The sequence below is a fragment of the Urocampus carinirostris genome, chromosome 19 (assembly GCF_059441175.1).
Source record: "Urocampus carinirostris isolate Australia breed hairy pipefish chromosome 19, RoL_Ucar_1.0, whole genome shotgun sequence".
Lineage (NCBI taxonomy): Eukaryota > Metazoa > Chordata > Actinopteri > Syngnathiformes > Syngnathidae > Urocampus > Urocampus carinirostris.
In genome coordinates, this window is record NC_142367.1 from 4,290,592 (window position 1) to 4,312,859 (window position 22,268).

The 22,268-nt window shown below is 40.7% G+C and overlaps 1 protein-coding gene across 4 annotated transcripts in view; it reads left to right on the forward strand.

Annotated features, from left to right (window-relative positions):
• The window catches only part of pald1a (phosphatase domain containing paladin 1a), a 148,004-nt gene that overhangs the window by 87,411 nt on the left and 38,325 nt on the right, over positions 1–22,268 (forward strand). For all 4 annotated transcript variants that reach the window (XR_015848028.1, XR_015848029.1, XR_015848027.1 and 1 more), the window contains exon 19: positions 11,446–11,601. Coding sequence is in view for 1 of the 4 variants with exons in the window: in XM_088323745.1 (XP_088179871.1) it covers positions 11,446–11,601 (156 nt within the window). In the remaining 3 variants the exon portion in view is untranslated. The remainder of the gene's footprint in view (positions 1–11,445; positions 11,602–22,268) is intronic.

The following is a 22,268-nucleotide window of genomic DNA, read 5'->3' on the forward strand; positions in this document are numbered from 1 at the left end:
TCTTTGTAATGGCCGTCTTGAATTGTCACATGATCTGAAAACACATGATGTAAACAACTTGGAGCAAAACTGTTGTCAATGATGCTAAGAACAGCATCAAATCTGTGGGTGCACCGCTGTCTGTGTTTTGCAGCCAAAATTCCCTGCGCCGTTGGCCCAAGGTATGCGCCGGGCTTTAAAGAGTCTTCATTAAAAAAGTGGAATGTGGATTTCGGTCATTCGTAATTTTTTTTACTGTCTAGATCCTAAGTTTCAAAAATCACAAACTAAGATCTAACGAGTTAAATTAAAACTAGGGTTAAAACACACATATATTCAATAGCTTATGAATGATTTTAATGTAAGGTAGCTGTCAATCAGACATTCAGTTATTACCTATATTTCATGTTGATGATATCTACTGTATGTGTTGTCTGCTGACACCCTTGCCACATCTATTGCAACCTGCTCGTCATGGAAAGTGTATTATCTCTTTTCGTTTCAGTTTTTTTATTTTGTCATGCTAAGATTTTTAAGTTTTCCCTTGCCCTCATGCAGGTTTCAGATCAGGGGATGGTGTAATCATGGTAGTCTCTAGTCTGTACAGCTCTTTGAGACGTCTTATGATTAAGGGCTATACAAATAAACTTGACTTGACTAGAGAGTCCCTTTTCTGATTTGCTTTACAGAGACACAATTTTCTGCTCCACGCATTCGGGTTCAGTTTTTCACCCCAGTAAGGGGCCATTCTACTGGAAGGCATGAGAGCATGCATGTTTTTGTCATTCCTTTACGAGCCAGAGAGAGGAGGCATAACATCTAGGAATTGCACTTTGGCTCCATTGGTGAACCAAACTGAAAATCAGCACATATGTTTGACATTTTGGTCCTTGCAATGAGTAATGTATAGAAGGGGAAAGGAGACTTTTGTGTAGGCCGGTAGCTCCAGACATGTCAGACAGAGTTTGGTTTGAGATGTGAGCACAAGATGATTAATTGGTGCTTGTGTGTACCTGCAAGGGCCGAAATGAATGTTTCTGTACGTACCCCGACAGACTTAAATTCTGCTGCATATTTCAATCAGAAATACCTCTTTTGACCTTTCACCATTTGACGTGCAGTTCATGTTGACAAACCTATATAAAATGGGCTTTTAGCTCTCCTATCTACAATATTTGAAGTGTGATTTTAAAAGATCCTGAACGCTAATACAGATCATCTCGTTTACACCCCTGGCAATCCCAACAGATTGTAATTAGCACCAGATGTCAGTCTAGATAAAGACCTCCATTGACCTTTTAAGATGGCTTGAAAGAAAATGTCTGTCTTGTTACCATCGTACCATGATTTCTGAACTACGGAACGCACCTTACTAAAGCTGCATGCTCATTTTTCCATCCATTATTCCATTATCTGCACCGCTTATCTTCAGTTGGTTAGCAGGGGTGCACCTAGGGACAATTTAGACCGGTCGATTGACCTAACATGCATATTTTTGGAATGTTTGGAGGAAACCGGAGTGCCCGGAGGAAACCCACGCAAGCACGGGGAGAACATGCAAGGCACATCAAAAAGAAGAAGTAAAAATGTATGGTGCTGCAATATAAACTGTATCAGAAATAAAGTTTGACACCCTGAACTGGTTGCCAGCCAGTCGCAGGGCACACAGAGACAGACAATTCGCTCGCTCATTCACACCTAGGGACAATTTGGACCGGCCAAACAACCTGACATGCATGCTTTTGGAATGTCGGAGAAAACTCGAGTGCCCGGAGGAAACCCACGCAAGCACAGGGAGAACATGCAAACTCCGCACAGGAAGGTTGGTAGCTGAAATTGGACCCATGACCTGAGAACTGTGCCGCACACGCGCTAACCACCGCGCCGCGGTGCTGCCCTCAACAAAAACATAGTGCCAGAAGACATCCATAAATTATTCATTTGGAAAGAGGGAAATTATAACTTAAGTGGCTGTAGTAAATTTATAATCCCAAAGGTGAGAACCACCAGGAAAAGTATGTGTGTGCCTTTGTGTGGAGTCAAACTTTGGAACAATTCACAAGACAAACAATGTCCAACTATTCACCTGTTCAAATTTAAATACAAAAAAACATTACTGGCGGAATACAGAGATGAAGAAAATGGGTGATACGAGGGATTGGGAATAGTGCGTCTAGAACTACGGTTAACTTTGTGCTATTGTTGCTATTGTTATATCATAACTGTTATTGTTAATATTATTACTATTGTTGTTATATCATTGGTGTATTTAATAGGGAAGATGACGGGGTAGGTAATATAAGCATTTGCTTCTTACTACCCCTTTTCGAACATATTATGTAACATTATTTTGTTGTTGAGTTATTGTTTTTGTTCAGTTTTTAATTTTAATGTTCAAATAAAGTTTTCATTCATCTGTTCATTCAAAAAAAAAGGTTCAACCCTCATCTAATCATTGGAAAAATACTTTGTTTTAGTTTTTACCATTCTTTCCATAAACAAGTGCACTTGAGTGTGGCTGCCGATAAATGTTTTTGTGCCAGTCATTGTGTAAGAGGCATGATGTATTGTGTGCAAGCAAAATTCGTGTTTTTTTGTCGACTTGGTCTTAAATCTGATCCCAAAAGGCATTAAAGAAGTCTTAAGAAGTCTTGAATTCATCTTGCCTTAAGCTGTAGAAACCCTGTATTTATACTATATGTTATCCCATTGAATGAGATGTCCACGCATTCGAGTACTCGTTACAAAGTAAAATAAGGAACACATTCCTTTTTAAATTCCCAACACTGGCCATTAATCATTTAACGTGGTTGGGCTCATCCTAAAATACATGAAATCTACTGTATTTCTTTCTTTATAGGGAAAATATGTTTGATTATATCACTGAATGAATCCTTGCTTGTTCCACTTCCATTTTCTGTCCATAAAGTATTTTTCTGTGGACGTCTGCTTTATCTGTCCCGAGATAAAATACACAAAGTAATCTGCACATAAAACCAACAACTTCTTCATTTGGGATATAACCATGGCTGGAGCGTATTGTTCATTGCCAGCCATAAGGAAAGAAACTGCAGCACATTTGCAAATCGACGTGTGGCTCCCCAGCGGGAGTATGATTGGCAATCACTTCGCCCGCAGATTGACACCGACACCTGCACACCAAGTATAAATGGGCCTTAAGTCTGTGCAAGCATCAAGCTAGTGACTTTATTGTGGTGATTAAAAATGAAGGGAAAAAAATACTGTTTTTTTGATTGGAGTTACATATTGTACAACCCCCTTCTATGAGCTTTGTGTATGACAGTTACCATGCCGATCTAAATTAGGTAGGCAATCAAGTAAATTATCCTTTTATGCCCACAAGTCTAGTACACGAAAGCAATTTTTCATTTCATATTGAACTTAGTTTAAACCAAGCAAGTTTGAGAAGAATTTACTTTCCCTGTCCAGGCCCACCTTTAAAGAACATAATTAATGTTTTTGCGATCAATTTTTAAACACGTAATGAAGACTTGGCTGGGTAGGTGGATTGGATGCCTTAACCACTCTGGTCCTACATGAGAAAAATATATCTCACCACACGCAACATTTAGTCATTATGAGATCAATTATTAAACACAGCAGCGATCAAGAAGATTCTTTCCAAACTGGCATAGACGCAGTGAAGCAGCGTGGTCAGAGTAGCGACGATATGGATAAGTACAGACAGTTATGCTTCAAAGCTTTTTTTTCTTTCTAAAAAAGAGGATAAGTCCCTTATCGTCAGAGAAGAGAGGGATGACGTTTCGTGCAAGTCCGCAGGAACGCAATCGCCATGGTGACCTAAATCATGTGATTACATCACCAGAAATATTGGGTGCTGTAAAGTTCTCGCAAAGTTAATGCATCATTGAGTTAACTTTTTAACCTGGAATCACGCTGAAATCTTATAGTTCTAAAATTTCAACCAAATGGAGACGACAGTTAGATTTTCTGCCCAGTTGGATGCACTCAAATTTTATCATGAAACAATATTAATCTTCACAGAGTTTGTTCTTCTGATAAAAAAGGCATCAGAAGAAAGAATTTGCTCTGCCAAACAACCCATGAGACATGAGCAGAGGAAATTTCTTTGCCTCTTCATACTTCACAATTGGCAGCCACAGACCATGGCAAATGTCACCTCACCATGCTTCAGAGACTGCATGGGATACAGCTGCAATCCAAGAGTGCATGACAATGGGGTGGAATGTGGCAATGGACAGATGAATCATTGCGGCTTACGGAGATTCAGAGTTGCATGACGTGGCCAATCTTCTGCACTGACACAAAAAAAGGCAATGGCCAAGGACTAATTATATATGTATAGCGGTTGACCGCCTCATCTTGTAAGCCTGACTTGCCTGCGCTGTTCAGTTGGTGCAGAACTAGAAAATTTGACAAAATCGATATTATATACAAGGTCTGTCTCGCCATCAAATTGAATCAGACACAGGTTTTGTGGACACGCACCCAAGCGCAGACACACAAGCTGAGTTACTATAGTTTATTTGAAGCCAAGGAAATTAACAAAAAGTGCTTCACAGATGAGAGGAAGGAAGAAAACGAAAAACAAAAAACACTGTCTGGGGAAAAAAACACACCTCTGGCAGAGTTCAGGAAGTACAGGCTCGATTAAAAACGAGTATCAAGGGGTCGAGAAACATAACGCAGGCAGGAATATCAAGACAAGATCCGACAGCTTCTGCTGTTGGCACACTCATTAAATATTTCTTATCAGAGTCGGGTATGATCAACAGTTGTTGGGTCCGCCAGTCTGTCTGCCTGTTGGCAACCTCGCATTACAATGGCGTACTGGATAACAGGACCCCTCATGAATTTTAATCATAACTGTATCGTGAGCTACTCATAGATGCCCAACACTGCAGCTGAAACACACTTTCTGTGCGGTTAAATCACTTGTCCGGAACATGTGGGTGTGGTATTTCTACCATGTGGCCCCTAAACTAACTCAAATGAATTTGACACCCAATGCAAAAAGCAATGGACTTCAATCAAAAGACAGTTGGCACCAGATTGATAAAGAATACAGACTGTTTGTCACTCATCCCCACATTGCATATTACCCTATTTTTATTACAGTGTGTATTTTATGTAGCACTATTTAAATACTCTTTATCAACACATTACACTGGGTATTTATGTATTACATTCCTTTTACTTAATTATTGTTTTATTTTCAACACAAGGATACTGCTGGAAGTGTGAATTTCTCTACGGGCATGAATAAAGTATCTATCTATCTATATCTCTCTATCAACTAAATATTGATATGTGATATGCTTTGATTGTTATTTCTTGGTCTGTTTTTCATGATTCCATATTTTTTCCTCAGGATGGAGCAATTCCATAGTTTTTTTCCCTGTGCTTGGTCTGTAAAAGTAGCGTTCACGGACCACCACAAAGTTTTTTATTCATTTATTTTAGTGTTTCTTAATGCCAAGGAGTAGCACTTTGGAAACTTTTTATCTGAGTTTTTTTCTACAGAAAAAATGAGTGAGTCCTTGTCCAAGACTGATGATTCCATACATTTTGCTTGGGTTTATATATATATATATATATATATATATATATATATATATATATATATATATATATATATATATTTAAAGTGAAGAAAATAGGCATTTGAAAACCCTGCTATTTTGCTATTTCCCCAACTTAGAAATCATGGATGGGTTTCAAATTTATATCGTAGGTGCATGTCTACTGTGAGAGAGCTAAACTAAAAACAAAAATCCAGACTTCACAATGCATGATTTTTTTAACAATTTATTTGTGTGATACAGCTGAAAATAAGTATATAAACACCTGTGTATCATTTAGAATTCTGACCCTGAAAGACTGAATCAGATGCACCTATTTGAGTTGGTTAGCTGCATAAAGACATACCTGTCCACCTCATAAAATCGTTGTTGTTACATGGCGAATAACAAAGAGCTGTTCAAAGACAAAATTGTACAACTACACAAGGCTAGAAAAGGCTAAATTCATCCCAACAAGCAGCTTGGAGCAATCATTAGAAAATGGAAGAAGCAAAACATGACAGTCAATCTCAATTGGAGTGGAGCCCCATGCAAGATATCACCTCATGTGGTCTCAATGATTCTAAGGTGAGTAATCAGCTCGGAACTACACGACAGGAGTTGGTCAATCACTTGAAAAGAGCTGGGACCTCCATTTTCAAGGTTACTAAGACGTCACGATTTGAAATCATGCATGGGACGAAAGGTCTCCTTGCATAAACCGCCACATGTCAAGGCCTATCTTAAGTTTGCATATGACCATTTGGATGATACAGAGAAGTCATGGGAGAAAGTTTTGTGGTCAGATTAGACCAAAATTGAACTTTTGGGTCGTAATCCCACTAAGCGTGTTTAGAAGAAAAAGAATGAAGAGTACAATCTGAAGAACGCCATCCCTACTGTGAAGCATGGGGGTGGTAGCATCATGTTTTGGGGGTGTTTTTCTGCATTAAAGATAGGATGATTGAGGCCGTGTATTGTGAGATTTTGGGGAACAACCTTCTTCCCTCAGTCCGAGCATTGAAGATGGCTCGTGGCTGGGTCTTTTAACATGACAACAACCTGAAACACACTGCCAGGAAAACCAAGGAATGCTCCTTACAGAGCCACATCAAGGTTCTAGCTTGGCCCAGTCAGTCTCCAGACCTGAACCCAAAAATCTTTGGAGGGAGCTCAAACTCCACGTTTCTCAGCGACAGCCCAGAAACCTGACTGATCTAGAGAAGAACTGTGTGGAGGATTGGGCCAAGATCCCTCCTGCAGTGAGTGCAAACCTGGTGAAAGACTACAGGAAACGTTTGACCTCTGTAATAGCAAACAAAGGCTACTGTACCAAATATTAACAATCATTTTCTCAGGTGTTCAAATAATTACTCGCGGCTATATTACACAAATAAAACATAAAAAAAAACATCCATTGTGATTTCTGGATTTTTCCTTTTTAGTTTATCTCTCTCACAGTGGCCATGCACCTATGATAAAGATTTCAGAACCCTCCATGATTTATAAGTTGGAGAAGTAGCAAAATAGCAGGGTGTTTAAATACTTATTATCTTCACTGTATATGTATATATGTATATATATGTATATATTTATATGTGTATATGTGCATATATATACATATGTGTGCCTTGCGATTGGCTGGCCTTGCGATTGGCTGGCAACCAGTTCAGGGTGTCCCCTGCCCACTGCCCGGAGATGGCTGGGATGGGCTCCAGCCCCCCCGCGACCCTAACGAGGATAAGCGGTACGGCTAATAAGATGAGATGAGATGGTTTCTACTCACATAATTTTATTTTCACAGATTTGAGTGCTTTTTTAGGATGGTGGTGGCCCTGGGCGAAAACTGTCTCTAAACTCCGCTCAACCCCCGCATTGAGTGAGATTACTTTTGTAAGAGATGGTCACGGTCCCTGTGAATTGATGTATGATTGTCTGCCTTGGACAGACACGGACTGGTCCTCGTATATGATATGACGTTAAAAATCCAGACAGTGCAGTAATAGTTTTTTACAACACTTTACTATCACAATTCACAATTATTATTAAGACTTTGGAGGCTGGGGAGAAAGTTAAGTGAACGGTTGGGGGAATTAAAGGGATGAATGGGCGTGGCATTGTAGGGCAATTTTATAACTAAAAGCTTTCGCCCATGCCGAGAGCCAGCTCAGTCTTCCATACAATTTAACAAAAGTGCCCCACAATACAAATGACCTTTTTTAATGAAAATTGTTTGACGGTAGATAGCGTATAATTTTGCTGACTGACAAACAAGTCTAGTAAAAGTTTCATCCCACCGTGAGGGACTTATTTCAGAGCTGTCACAGGTCTCCACCGTGTGTGTCCGGTCCCAAGCCGCCACGCTATGCAGTGAGGCGCTGGCCCTTGGTCGTACCTGGCAACAACGTGCCATCTAGTGGTCAAATATTACACATTGGGGCTTTTTTGAAATTGTAATCTTGTGCAGTCCTTTGAGACATTTTTGTGATTAAGGGCTATTTAAATAAATGTGACTTGACTTGACTTGACTTTTCCTTTTGCTTTAGACATGTCAGTTTTTGCAAAGCATCCTGCGGTTCAAAACCACTTTATGGTTAGATCAGGTGCGATTTTCAGTTCTGAGCTTTGTTGGGTGCTGAGCTCCCAGAGTGTCTAGCTTGTTGGTTTTTTTTTTTTTTTCATTTCACTTAGTGATTTAGGATGTTTCAACAGAACAATTCAGGAGTGTTACTTCCCTTTTGTTGACATCACTTTACACTTAAAATGAATCCATTTGGTAGCGCTGACAACCAGTTGGGCACATGACTTTAAAAAGAAAATTAGTTAGAGTTAGTCACCACTTCTTCCAAAAAGTAGTTGTTGAATTACTCTATACTAAAAAAAACTAGTTACTTGGAAAAGTAATCAATTCAATATACTTAATAAATAAATTGCTATTTGTCAATGAATCAGAAATATTTTCAGCAGTATTTGAGTCTTAATAACAGACCCACAGTTGTGCAATAGAGCTTTGTATTTACTTCACATCATCAGCACCAAATTCATCCCAACAAATATAAATGGTAAAAAACAAAATAAAATGACAATCAGCAGTAAACATTATAAAGTGATTTTAATAAATTACTTGGAAAAAATGGGGAACAAAGAAACAAAAGAAAAAATAGAGTATCAAAAGGAAAACAACAGAAACACTGGAAATAGAATATTAAATATGTAATAATCTACAAAAAACTATTCTAACCTTTTTTATACTGAACAATTTTAAAGTCAACAATACAAAATATTGACCAATCATTAGAGAAAAAAAGGCTCAGACACTTTTCGTTCGCATGCGACAAAAGTCAGCTGTGACTCAGACCTTATTCCCCTTTTCTTTCAGCGCATTAGTAAATACTATACTGACATCATAATCACTATCTAACTATATGGTAGTCTCCATTTTGAGTGACATGATCCCAAAAGACTTGACGTAACCAACTAGACGGAGAGCGGAAACCTGCCGCTGGATACGGTTTCTAGTTTGCGGGGAAACTGTTGGCGTTCTGCAGCCAGAGTAATGTACCACTTTTGACAGTTGGTATAGGCAGAAAAAATAATTGCAGACCATGTACCACGTTACTGAAAAAAATGAAGTCGTTACGTAACAGCATTATTGATAATAGCGTTATTCCCAACACTGCTGACAACCATATAAAAATAATTTAGGAGAAGGTTTTGTGTATTACTTTTAGTAACTGTGGGTAATAGACTCTCACCTGAACATGGTACTTTTTTACATTGAAAAAAAGATTGCGAATGTCACTGCTGGTGCTGGGAGGATTAACACACACATAGCTTACACATACATCCCAATTAAGCTAGGCTGATCATTCATGCATTCAATTAAATGCAGCTAAATGAGTACTAACATAGTTAGGTGGTAAAATAGTGGTGTATAACATACTCTTACTGTAACACAACAGAGCCTTCACAGACTGCGCCGCTATGCCACAAGTGAGAGTAGCTGAGTCAAAGAAGACTTCTAAGAATCAAATGGAATCAACCATTTTAAGGCAGTTGCATTGTTTACATTTCTGTTTTGATCTACTTTTTTAATCTAGCATTTTTCTTCATTTTTAAGCCTATGCTGTCCTTTATTAAGGAAAACAGAGTTTCAAAAATGCTATAATTTTTGAGGCTGCTTGACATAAATTATCCAAAAATTGATTGGGTACGCCGATAGGTTAGATTGAGTCTCCAAAGTTTAGTCCTGTAGCAAACAAAAGCATCGTTCTGTTCGGGCATCTGTGCGTTATATGTTGAAGTGTCCTTGGGCAAGACACTGAATCCCTAATGCCCCCAATAAGCAGGTCGGCGCCTTGCATGGCTTTATGGCTGCTATTGGTGTGTAAGTGTGTGTGTGAATGGGTAAGTGTGAAGCACATTGTAAAGCGCTTTGGGAGGTCTTCATTGACTTGAAAAGCGCTATATAAATGCAGACCATTTACCATTCTTTTGTTTAAGTGCAGGGTGTGCATACCTTTGGCACCTCCTAGCTCGTAATTGACTCCAAGGAAAGCGGATGCCTGAAATTTTTTCCCTGACGTCGTAAACAATCTGTTCACAGTCAGAGGCAACATGTGGCGCTCAATAAGAAACACATCTGGGTGCCGGGCAGTCGTGACATGCTTGATGTTCCAGGGCCATCAGAAAAAGGACAACAAAAAACAATGTGGTTTTCTTCTCAAAGACTTCCAATTCAAATGTCTTTGAAAAATAAAATTTTGACATACTATTTCTTGTAAGGATCGACTGATATGGGTGTTTCAGGACCAAAGTATTAAAATGAGGCCGATAAATCAGTATTTGGAGCCGATATTCATTCTCTGCATAATCTTAAAAACTGGCCTAAGAAATTTTTAATAATGCAAGAAGAAACAAAGAATATTTGCTATAAATTCAAATAAAACTTTAATAGCTCTCTGAAACCTTTTACATTAAACAATTTAGAATTTCAACACAACTACCATGACTAATCTTTCACTTTAACCGAACACTAACAGTGCAGGAAATAAAATTGGGTACATGAAAACTCAAATAGCTGCCGTATTTTTTTTTTTTACAATAAATAAAAATGTCAATATAACCAACATGACTGAAATCTACTTAAAACAAAAAGTGCAACGAAATTTCAACGTCGGCGGCTGCTTGCATTAGTTGCGTCTTTGCGACTCAATATTGATCCATATATAAGGCGCACTGTATTATAAGGATCGAACCTCCTGTGTGGAGTTTGCATGTTCTCCCTGTGCTTGAGTGGGTTTGCTCCGGTCACTCCGGTTTCCTCTCACATTCCGAAAACATGCATGTTTGGTTAATTGGCTGGTCCAAATTGTCCCTAAGTGTTAATGAGCGAGCAAATTGTCTGTCCCTGTGTGCCCTGCGACTGGCTGGCAACCAGTTCAGGGTGTCCCCTGCCCACTGCCCGAAGATAGCTGGGATGGGCTCCAGCATCCCCGCGACCGTACTAAGGATAAGCGGTGCAGATAATGGATGGATGGATGGATGTATTATAAGGCGTATGGTCAGCTTTTGAAAAAAATAAAGGCTTTTAGTTGCACCTTGTAGTCGTGAAAATACGGTAAGTCAGTTAATCATTTTTGTTTTTTTAGCCTTCATATGCTTGTTTTTTTTAGGGTTGATGAACAGCATTTTTTCTGGTAAAATTGAATTAGAGAAAACTTGTGTCTCCGCATGTGGGCATACATTTAATGTTTCAAGGTTTACCACAGACTCTTAGTACTCTTGTCTAACAACCACTCAAATAGTTTTGTATTTGTGTCCCACACAACTGCCTGTCATAGTTTTTTTTGCCATGGGTCTGCTTAAAAACAAGTACATAGAGGCTTTTTTTATCCCCCAGATCAAAAGTGGCAAGTCGGAGACGGAAAGCCAACAGCTCCTTTTGAAGAGCCTGCAATATCTGGAGCGTTACATTTACCTTATCCTCTTCAACACGTACCTCCACCTGGAGAAGAAAGACTCCTGGCAGCGTTCCTTTTCGCTCTGGATGGAGCAGGTGATTTTCTTCCGTTTTCTCCTTGAATTTGAGCTATCTCTCATTCTTTTCCAAGTGCAGACGCTGGAGTGACAAAAAAACGAGGGGAATTTAATTGTTTTCATTGTCATCGATATCAAGGTTGTAAAACATTGTATGCCCCAAGAATAGACAGGTAAACACGTAATAGAGACTTTAAAGAGAAAGAAGTTAGAAGACTATCAGGACAAATAGGCAAAAAATATAATAGCAATAATAATTTCAACATAGTGCTTTGAAAACTTAGCCCAAGTGTTAATAATGCAATAAAAAAGAAAAGTGCTTTCTAACAATAGTGCAGTGACAAAAAGTGAAATAACATTGAGCAGCAGTAATTAAAAAAACTATAATATATATATATATATATATATATATATATATATATATATATATATATATATATATATATATATATATATATACTTACCAGGTGTATATATACCAGGTGTATAACACATATATAACATATATAGGGTGAATTCTGATTCTTGGATTCATAGCTTTTCTGAAATTAAAGATTGTGAATCAGTTTTACACATACACAATTTGATCAAAAGTGAAGTGCGTTGTTTGAGTTCTAGAATATTGTGTTAACAATGCCCAACTTAGTCAAAGAGCCTTTATGAAAAAAAAAAAAATCCAACGCGCCCATCTTCTTTTATCGGACTTTTAGCAGCGCTCTCACAACAAAAGGAATTTATATCATGCTTGTTCTCGTTTATTTATTTATTTTTTGTTAGTGTCACTTGAAAATGGTAAAAGAAAAAAAGGCCTTTTTTAAATACAGTACAAACGACAACCCAGACCCCCAAAGAGATGATTTATTAGTACTTGAGGAATGAGCTGACTCATAAAACGCTGTCCTGTTTCTGCCAGGGACACTTATAGTGGGAACTTGTACTTGCACAGGGCACAGGTAAACAATCAGATTCTGATTCAAACGCAGTGTGTCAAATCAGTTCATTTTTTTATTATGTTTAATGCGAAAGACAACTATACCAAAGTACATTAAATGCCAAGTGTGTCAAGCTAAAATCTAAGCTGCATGTATTCGATTTAGTGACTGCCTCACAGACTATTTACAGGTAATGCCATTAATCAACCAGAAATCTGCCAACACAGGTAAGCGATACAAACATCTGTTGTTATTCTCAAAATACGCTGTTTAAGGCAAATATGCTCACCACGACTATGTGCAGGGATGTATTTATTCATCGAATCATTTATGACTATTAACTGCACTTTTATTCAATGGTGTCTGGAAACTGAAGGTTTGCACTTGAATTTGAAAAATAGTACGGGGTGTCTTTGCAGTAGCTTGAACACGGTTCAGCATCATTATACACATAAGATACACGACATCTAAAGGTAAAACTTCAAACTTCAGGAAATGTTTTCATAAATAATTAAATAAAGGCGGCACGGCGGCTGAATGGTTAGCACTTCAGCCACAGAGTTCAGAAGTCCCAGATTCAAATCCAGCTCCGGGCCCCCTGTTCAGAGTTTGCATGTTCTTCCCTTGTGGGTTTTCTCCAGGCGGTTCGGTTTTCTCCCACATTCCAGAGACACACATAGCAGGTTGATTGGGAAGTACAAGTTTTGTCGTAAGGTATGTGAGGGCGTGTGAATGGCAACGAGTTCAGGAATTACTCTGCCCACTGCCCGAAAATGGCTAGTAAGATTTGAGATGGAAATTCCTATAAAGAGTTTAATAAGGTGCAACTAAATGTGCTGTATTATTATCAGAAGCTAAAGTTTGTGCATTAGAAAGATTGGAATAGGGAAACTGAATACCATTCTGCCCAAAAAATTGAGCAAAAACACATTGTAGTGAGGAACAGGACATGAAGGCTGGTGCGAATTCCCGCGATACGCAAAGAAAAACTGAACGAGCTAGATTCACCATGAGCCGCTAGTTGGATTGAGTAGGTCGCAATAAAGTGGCTAACTTAAGCGACTAGCAGAAGAAGCTACAGTGCCGTGAAAAGTATCTCCCGGTTCTGGTTTTTTTGCATGTTTGTCACTCGCCTATGTTCAAACCAATAATATCACAATATCACACAAATACAAATGTTTTCAAATATTGATTCAATTTATTATAGCGCAACCAAAAATCTAAATTTAGTAATTGCCCCCTGAACCTAACGGCAAGTTGGGCCACCTTTGGCAGTGTTAACAGAATTTAAACGTTTATGCTATTATATAATGAGTCTTTCACAATGCTGTGAAGGAATTTTGGCCCACTCTCCTTTGCAAAATCGTTTCAAATCTGCCATTTTGGAGGCTTTTCTAGCATAAACGACCCGTTTAACATCTAAATTCGATTTAAATCCGGACTTTGACTTGGGCACTCTAACTTCCATTTAGTCTTTTTTGAGCCATTCAGAGGTGGACTTGCTGGTGTGTCTGGATCGTTGTCCTGTTGCATGATCCAAGAACACTTGAGTTTGAGGGCACAAACTGATGCCTGGATGTTCTGCTTCAAAATCTTCTGGTAAAGACCAGAATTCCTTATTCTGTCAACCACAGCAAAGTGTCCTAGTCGTGAGGCAGCAAAGCAGCCCCAGGCCATTTACTGTTCATGACTCCACCATACAAAAGACACTGGCCAAATGTGGCATCCGTTGCAGCGTTCCCAGGAGAAAACCACTGTTCAGATGCAATCGACATTTCGTTCTGTGTACATTGTTACACAGAATGACAATACAAGGAAATTATTATTATTATTATTATAACAATAGCATATAGTTGTCTCGTATTTGCCATAGAGCCAAGTCAAGTCATGTTTATTTGTATAGCCCTTAATCACAAAGAGTCTCAAAGGGCTGCACAGATCAAAGACGATTGCAAACTACAGACTATTATGACACCATCCCCTCATCTAAAACCTATATAAGGGCAAATAATACACATATTATTAACATAAAATAAAGGTTATTCATATGCTATAGAATAAAAGTGTGTATAAAGCATCTTGATTATCCTCAAAATTCCTCTACAGCATTGTAAAATACTCATTACCAATAATCGCAAACGTTTGATTTCTGTGATCGCTGCCAAAGGTGGCCCAACTCGCTATTAGCTTCAGGGGCAGTTACTTTTTCACATAGGGCCAGATAAGTTTTGATTTTTTTGTGTTTAATGAAATCAACATTTTAGAACTGCATTTTGTATTTAGTTGTCTCTGTGGGATATTAAAATTTGTTTGATGAAAAAAACTTGTGAGGGATAAATATGGAAAAAACACAAAATCAGGAAGGTTGCAAATACTTTTTTATGGCACTGTTCTAAAAAGGCCTGTACTAAAAATTTGCGAGTGCAAACAAGAAATTGTCAAGCGGCTGGACCATGAAATACGGGACTGAGTATCCTTCGCTTGCATTTGGAAGTTAAGTGAAGCCAAATTATATTTTTTTTACCCAGAGTAGCTAGTGGTGAACCATGAAACATAGTCAGGTGGCCAGCAGTGGAAAGTAATGAAAAATTGGCAAGTAAAAGCTTTTGAGAGCAACGTCAAAGGTAATACATAAATCAACGCAAGTTAAACCAGTGATAATAGCACCACTACGACAAGCTTGCTTCGCAAAATTTGCATTCCGGCATGCGTAGATGGAAGAAGGCAGCGTACTATGTCAAAGTCTAAAAGACTCGTTTCAAGACATGTATTATCATTTTAAATTTCTTGATCTACCAGTGTTTTAAATATGCACACGTATGTTATTGTATGAGCATTTTTTCTTATTATTTTCTTAATATTTAAATAACTTTTTTACTTGATTAATTATGTATTTTATGTATCTGTTAAATGCGCTATATAACTCACACTGGGTAGTTTTACATTTTTCAAAAGGTTCCCTGTCTCAAAGTAATGAGGTTTTTTTATGCATAATTGATAATGTCACACCATCGTAAAGTCAATTAGGGATAATAGTTGTGATCATAGAAAAATATTCTCTGTGATTCACTCCTTGCATATTCACGCGTTTTATTTGTTGTTTTTCGCTGTAGCAAATTTGCAAGCTAAAGTTCCTGAGATAATTTGTGACAACATCTCGCCCAAAAAGATGCATTAATATACACGTATTCATAAAGGACAAAAACAAAACATCGCTCCTTGATAAATCAGTTTGACCACTCGCAAACTAGATATGCAGAAGTAGAAACCTGAAATAACTTGCATTTAAACATAAAAGCGATCATTCCTTTTGCAAACTTTTTAATCACATAATTGTACCCATATTATTTAATGAAATATTTTTTCCTTCTGTCACTGTGTCATATGTTGGCAATTTTTGTGTGAATGCCGTCTCTAAGTATGATTGGTTTTATGTATTTTTAAAGCAGTAAAAGTATAGCATCAAAGTTACTGTCGTGACTCTAAGTCCCCAGGGACTCCGGCCCAAAGCAAAAGAATGTTTGAAATTTACCAAATGAAAATCCCTGCCGTCTTTTTGTCCTTATTGGGCCGGAATAGAAGCGAGGCGGAATTCCAAAACGGACTTGAACAATCACTGAAAAAACAGCTGTCAGAGAAATATGCTCGGTCAATGGAGGCATATCCTTCCTGTTATAAATACCGAATATGTGCTCTGCATCTCAAATATTTCGCATGCTTATTCTGGAAATGTGCAAGAAATGAATACGAACCAAAGATAGAGGTACTGTTTTTGCCAAGTTCAAAGCTATCACACTCTTTAGAAATGCCACCTTTCATAAGCTTTGCAAACCTGCAATCTGTCTGACTGCTGGGTACTCACCTTGAAATTACACTGACAAATGAAAGTGGTCCAACACTCCCTTAAAGGCCCAGGATACCTAAGTTGCAAACAAATGTGTCTCTTAATGAGGGAAAGACATTTGTTGCACCCACCTGCTTGGATCCAATTATAGATTGCCAACCAATACTTAGTGAAAATTGGCCTAAACTAAAAAATGCCTTCCCTTGCAACAAGCACAACAGAGTTTCAGCTAGCCAGTTGAATTTTTATCTCACCAGATTTTCGCTAAACAAAGATGGAATTGCTTTTCTCTCAAATTACTGGGATGTGCACCAAGCCTCTCCATGGGAAGGTGCCTGGTTGATGTATTAAAGTTGAGTTTGAAACCCTATCTGGAAAACCTAAAAATGCTTTAACTCTTTCACTGCCATGATGTATGTTTTAAGAAGCATTGTTCCTGAGTAACAAAACGTAAAAATACATTTTTTAACTATTCTAAAGGCTTTGGCGCAGCCCTTCTTTTAGTATTAAGCCTCTGGGAATTGTATAGGAATGATAAATCACCACTAAATGGCAGGAGTGGCTTTGATTAGATCTTTTTTAACATTTGGTGCCTAGTTTCGTTTCTGCATCCACCGCATTACTCCATATGGCAGTGTGTAGGTGTCAGCTCATATGCTGCGTACGTGCAGTGTGGTGATAGAGCAAAGCTGTGAGTACAAACTGTTAATGTTTCAAAGCTTTATTCTTTCTAAAAAAAAAAAAGATGACAAAGCGCCTTTGGAATTGTCGGAACAGAAAGGACTGACGTTTTGTGAACTTACGCGATGGCCATGACGACCGAAATCGTGTCACCAGAAACATAAAGGGCTGAAAGGTTCTTGCAAAGTTCATGAATCATTCATTCATAAATTCAGTGTTCTTGCAATAAAACTTTATTTTGCAAGCAAAGGGCCCCTGTGTTTATGGAAAGCATTGTTTAGATATTGATATTCATATTTATTTTCAAAAAAGCACTGCAGTGAAATTTCAGCTTGAAATGGATCCTTTCACAAAGAGCAGTTTTTGTCAGAGGTTTTCTTGGAAACAACTGATTTTTGGTCAAAGTTAGAAGCATATTTGTTTTTCTAATGAAAGATGAGGGTTCAAGCTTTCTTTTGACGTCTCCTTTTCCTATATAGCTACATATCAAAATTTTCTGTAGGCTTTCAAAAATGAGTCAAAATGGCAAAAATTGGCTGGCACTCACTATTGATAGAAACGCCTGGCACTGAAAGATTTAGAATCCAAAGACCAAGGTCAAACCCTCGTTTGAAACCCTTGCTGCAAACCCTAAAAAGGCTTTAAGACATTAGTATTAAGCCCAAACCCCGGTTCAGACCCCTAGGTGGAGGTCTTAAAAAAATCTTTTAAACAAGTCCAAACCCTTTTTCAAAATCTTAGCTCTAAACTGTAAAGGGCTTTTAAATCCATCATTCACCCTGGTTCCAGACCCTTGCTTGAAACTTAAAAAATGCTTTAAAACCTTAATATCAAAACAAAACCCTTACACCAAGCTAACTCCATAGCTAGAAACCTGACAAAATGTTTTTTAACCCTAAAATCAAGACCTAACAATAGTTTGAAACCTTAGCTGGAAACCCTAACAAGGTTTTAAGGCATTAGTATCGAGCCCAAACCTTACTTTAAAACACTTACTTACTTACTTATTGCTCCAGCGAAGGTCGGGGGGTCCCGTCCCTGTGCGTTGAGCCGACCAGATGAACCAGGTTTTTCCAATGCTGGCGGTCTTGTGCCAGCTGTTCTGCATCCTCTACGGCAACTCCGTGTTGTTGGAGGTCGCCCGCAACGACGTCGAGCCATCGAATGCGGGGTTTCCCTCGTGGTCGTCTCCAGCCTGCGGCCTTTGGGTCAAACTGGAGAATGGCTCGTGTCGGATGGTCTGGTGGTAGACGAAGGACATGGCCAAACCAGCGGGTGCGGCGTTGTGCGACCAAGGAAGATGCTTGGGGCTGGCACGTGCGGGCTCTGAGCTCTTTATTGGAGACTCGCTGGGGCCACCTGATGTTCTCGATGGTTCTGAGAGCCCTGCTATCAAAACCATCGATTCTTGTGGCCAGGGTGTCGTTCAGGGGCCATGTTTCTGAGCCATAAAGCAGGATAGGGAGTACGGCGAGGTTGTAAATGCGGAGCTTCGTCTTGCGTGCGATGGTCTGGTGCCGCCAGAGTGGTTTCCAGAGAGACTGCAGAGCAGATGCTGCCAGGGCTCTTCTGCGGAGAATCTCTGGTTTTAGGTCCCCGTTGTCTGTCACCATGGACCCCAGATATACAAAGCTCTTGACAGGCTCTACGATGTCGCCACCAATTTGGATGGGAGGTGGATCTGGTCCATCACCGACATACATGAACTTGGTTTTCGTCCAACTCACTTGCAGGCCAAGCCGCGCTGCCTCTTCGCTGTAAATGCCCAGAGCGTCTCTCAGCTGGCTGTAGGAAGTGCTGAGAATGATGGTGTCGTCAGCATACTCCAGGTCAGTCAGGTGGTAGTTGCCGAAAGACACTCCGGGGATGCGCTCACTAACCCTGAACATCAGATGGTCGATGATGCAATTAAAAAGGTCGGGAGCAGCCACACAGCCTTGGCGAACGCCGCTGGAGATAGCAAACCAGTCGGAGTCAATGCCGTTGATACGGACACAGCTCTCTGTGTTGCTGTAGAGCAGCTTGAACAGGGCTATGATCTTGGGTGGTACTCTGAGAGCTTGGAGGATGTTCCACAGTGAAGAGTGGCAGACGGTGTCAAAGGCGGCCTTCAGATCAATGAATCCGATATACAGATGGCGATCTTTACGGAATTCACGGGTCTTTTCTATCAGCAAACGGACGGCAGAGATGTGGTCCGTTGTGGAGCGGTTGGGCATAAAGCCAGCCTGCTGGGGACGGCGGCAGCTTCTGATTGCTGGAAGGGCACAGCTGAGCAAGATCCTGGTAAAGACCTTGCCCGGGATGGAGAGTAAGGTTATGCCTCTGTGGTTTCCACAGACAAGCCTGTCGCCCTTGCATTTCTAGAAGGGCAAGATGACTCCTCTGGTCCAGTCGGTGGGCAGCTGCTCCGATTCCCACACCTGGTTGAATAGGCGGGTTAGCCACTCCACCATGCCATCACCGCCGGCCTTGAGCATCTCGCCGGTAATGGCACAGATGCCGGGGGCTTTCTTGGTGTTCAGCTTCTTCAGAGCAGCTCTTACTTCCTCGGGTGTTACAGGGTCTGTGCAGCAGGTGTCGTTAGGAGGTGCTGTGCTCGCAGCCCCTAGGAGGGTGGGATCAGCCGGGATGGTGCTGTGCTGCAAGAGGAGGCTAAAGTGCTCCTTCCAGCGCTCGAGGCAGTTGGCTTCTGTCATGATGAGGTTGCCGTCTGAGTCCTTTACCAGGGCTGTCTTTATGTGTGGGCCGCTACGGGCTTGGCGTAGTAGACTGAATACGCGGCTCATGTTGTTGTTGTTGGCCGCGGACTCAAGCTGTTGGGCTTCTGCCTGCCAAAACCTCTCCCTATCTTCAGCAATGGCCACATTGCGCAGGCGATTCAGTCTCCGATACTCTGTGAGGTCGCCTCGGAGTCGGGCCTCACGCCGCTGGTCTATGATGTTTAGTGTCCTCTCTGATATCCAGGGCTTTCTCGGGGAGGATCGCGGGCGTCCGAGGACATTGTGAGCAGACTGGAGGACACTTTCCTTGAAGGCCGCCCAGTCTGTCAGCTTGTCAGGAGCCAGGGTATCAAGAGAGCGGCGGATGGAGCAACTGAAGTCTCTGGCGATGTTGGGGTCGCTGAGTCGGGAGGAGTCGGGGCGAGGCAGAGTCTTGTGCTGGTTGGCTCGGAGCTTTAGCTTGAGCTGGGCCACCAGTAGACGATGGTCTGTGTTGCCAAGCTGTGCTCCTCTGAACACCCGGCAGTTGGTTACAAACGACTTCCAGCGTCGTGATATCAGGATGTGGTCCAATGCCTTCCTGGTTCTGCCATCTGGGCTGTACCACGTCCAGTGATGGATGCATTTCCGGGGAAACCAGGTGTCAGCAACACAAAGGTTGTTTTGGTGGCAGAGGAGGAGGAGGCGGTTGCCATTGTCGTTTGTTGTGCTGTCAACGAAGGTGGTGCCGACAGGTGAGCCGGGGGACCGATCATTGCTGGATAGAGTGGCGTTGGCATCAGTGAGGATGATGGTGACGTCGTGTGGTGGGGCTTGGTTGACAGCCTGGTGGAGTTGGTCAAAGAACGCGTCCTTCGCATCCTCATCAGCGACATCGGTGGGGGCGTAGGCGACGATCACTGTCATCTTGCCGTGATGGTGGAGGAATCGAGCAGACAGTAGTCTGTCGCTTATTGGTGTCCAGCTGATGAGGGACCTCCGGAGGGCTTTTGGAATGGCAAGAGCCACACCGTAAAGGCCGGTCCGACTCTCGGGGCCACTCCAGATGTAGCAATGGTTGCCAGCTGTTGTTTCACCATTGCCTTGCCATCGTACTTCACAGAGCCCTGCCATGGTGATGTTATAGCGACAGAGCTCTCGGGACAGCAGGGTGGCAGCTCCGGGGCAAAGGAGTGTCTGGACATTCCAGGTGGCGACACGGGTCTTATGACGAAGATCGATCCGTACTCGTTGGTCGGGGGCAGGCTGGGGTCCGTTACCGTGTTGGTCAGTCCGGCTTCTTTCTCTGGTCAGTTTCGTAACAAAGTGTGTTTCTCCTGGGTGAGTTGTTAGCCCTCCGCAGGATAGTCGGTTGGTGGGGCTGCCACCTCACAGCGTACCGACACGCTGGGGTCTTTGTTTGTCTGGAACCTACCCCGGAGACCGGCCCGCCATGGGTGACCCTACCAGGAGCAAGCTCCCGACGGTATCGCTCTCCAGGGTCACTGGAACACGCAAGCCCCCTCGCCGCATCAAGGCCAGACCCATCCAACACTACTCATTCAAAAACCCTAGCCAGAAACCCTCAAAAGGCTTTAAAACCCCAATACCATACCAAGCCCGAGTTTGAATCCCTACCCGAAAACCCTAAAAAAAACGGCTTTTAAACTCTAATATCAACACAAAACACTAGTACGAAACCCTTGCTTAAACCCCTAAACAGTTTAATAACCCTTGGTGATAACCCTAAAAAGCTTTAAAACCCTAATACGAATCCCAAACCCTATTTCAAAATCCTAGCTGGAACACGCATCTAACTTATCAACTTACCCACACAGACAACATGCATATTTAAAAATACACACGAAAAACAGCTCAAATAGTCAAGCAAAACAAACTATAACCCATATCTACCCACAACAGGCCTAATCCGCATCCACAAAAGCCATTACTGTTGTCATCATATTTTAAAAAAACATCATCAAAAATTAAATCGAATTTTCTTTAATTAAAGTCTGAATCCCTTTACAACTATTTTTGACACATCTCTTCTAAGATCTTTTGAGTTTTATTCAGTTGTGTAAAATACAGCATTTTTTTCCGTTATCCAAAATCTCTTTCAGGGTCATGTTCTTTGTTAAATGAAGTGATGAAATCCATGCGTGAACAGTTTCATTTTTGGCCAGCGATGGAAAATTATTTGTGTTATGTCACACAATAATCAACGAGTTTCCGATTCTTTAGAACATTTGCTCTCAACTGAATTTACTTAAGGACCCGACATTCCACCCTAATGACAAGAAGCAACCCCAATCAGGAAACAATTCCAGTTCTGAAATTTATCACATGAAAGGATGTTGCAGTTTAAAGCAAATATAGTAGGATATATGTATATTTTTGAATCCAAAACAAAACAAAACTAACAACTTCAATTATCAGATATACTGTACTCACATATAAGCGACCCCCTAAAACTGCCTTAAAACAATTTCAAATTTAAAGAATTTTGTACACAAAAAAACTAAAA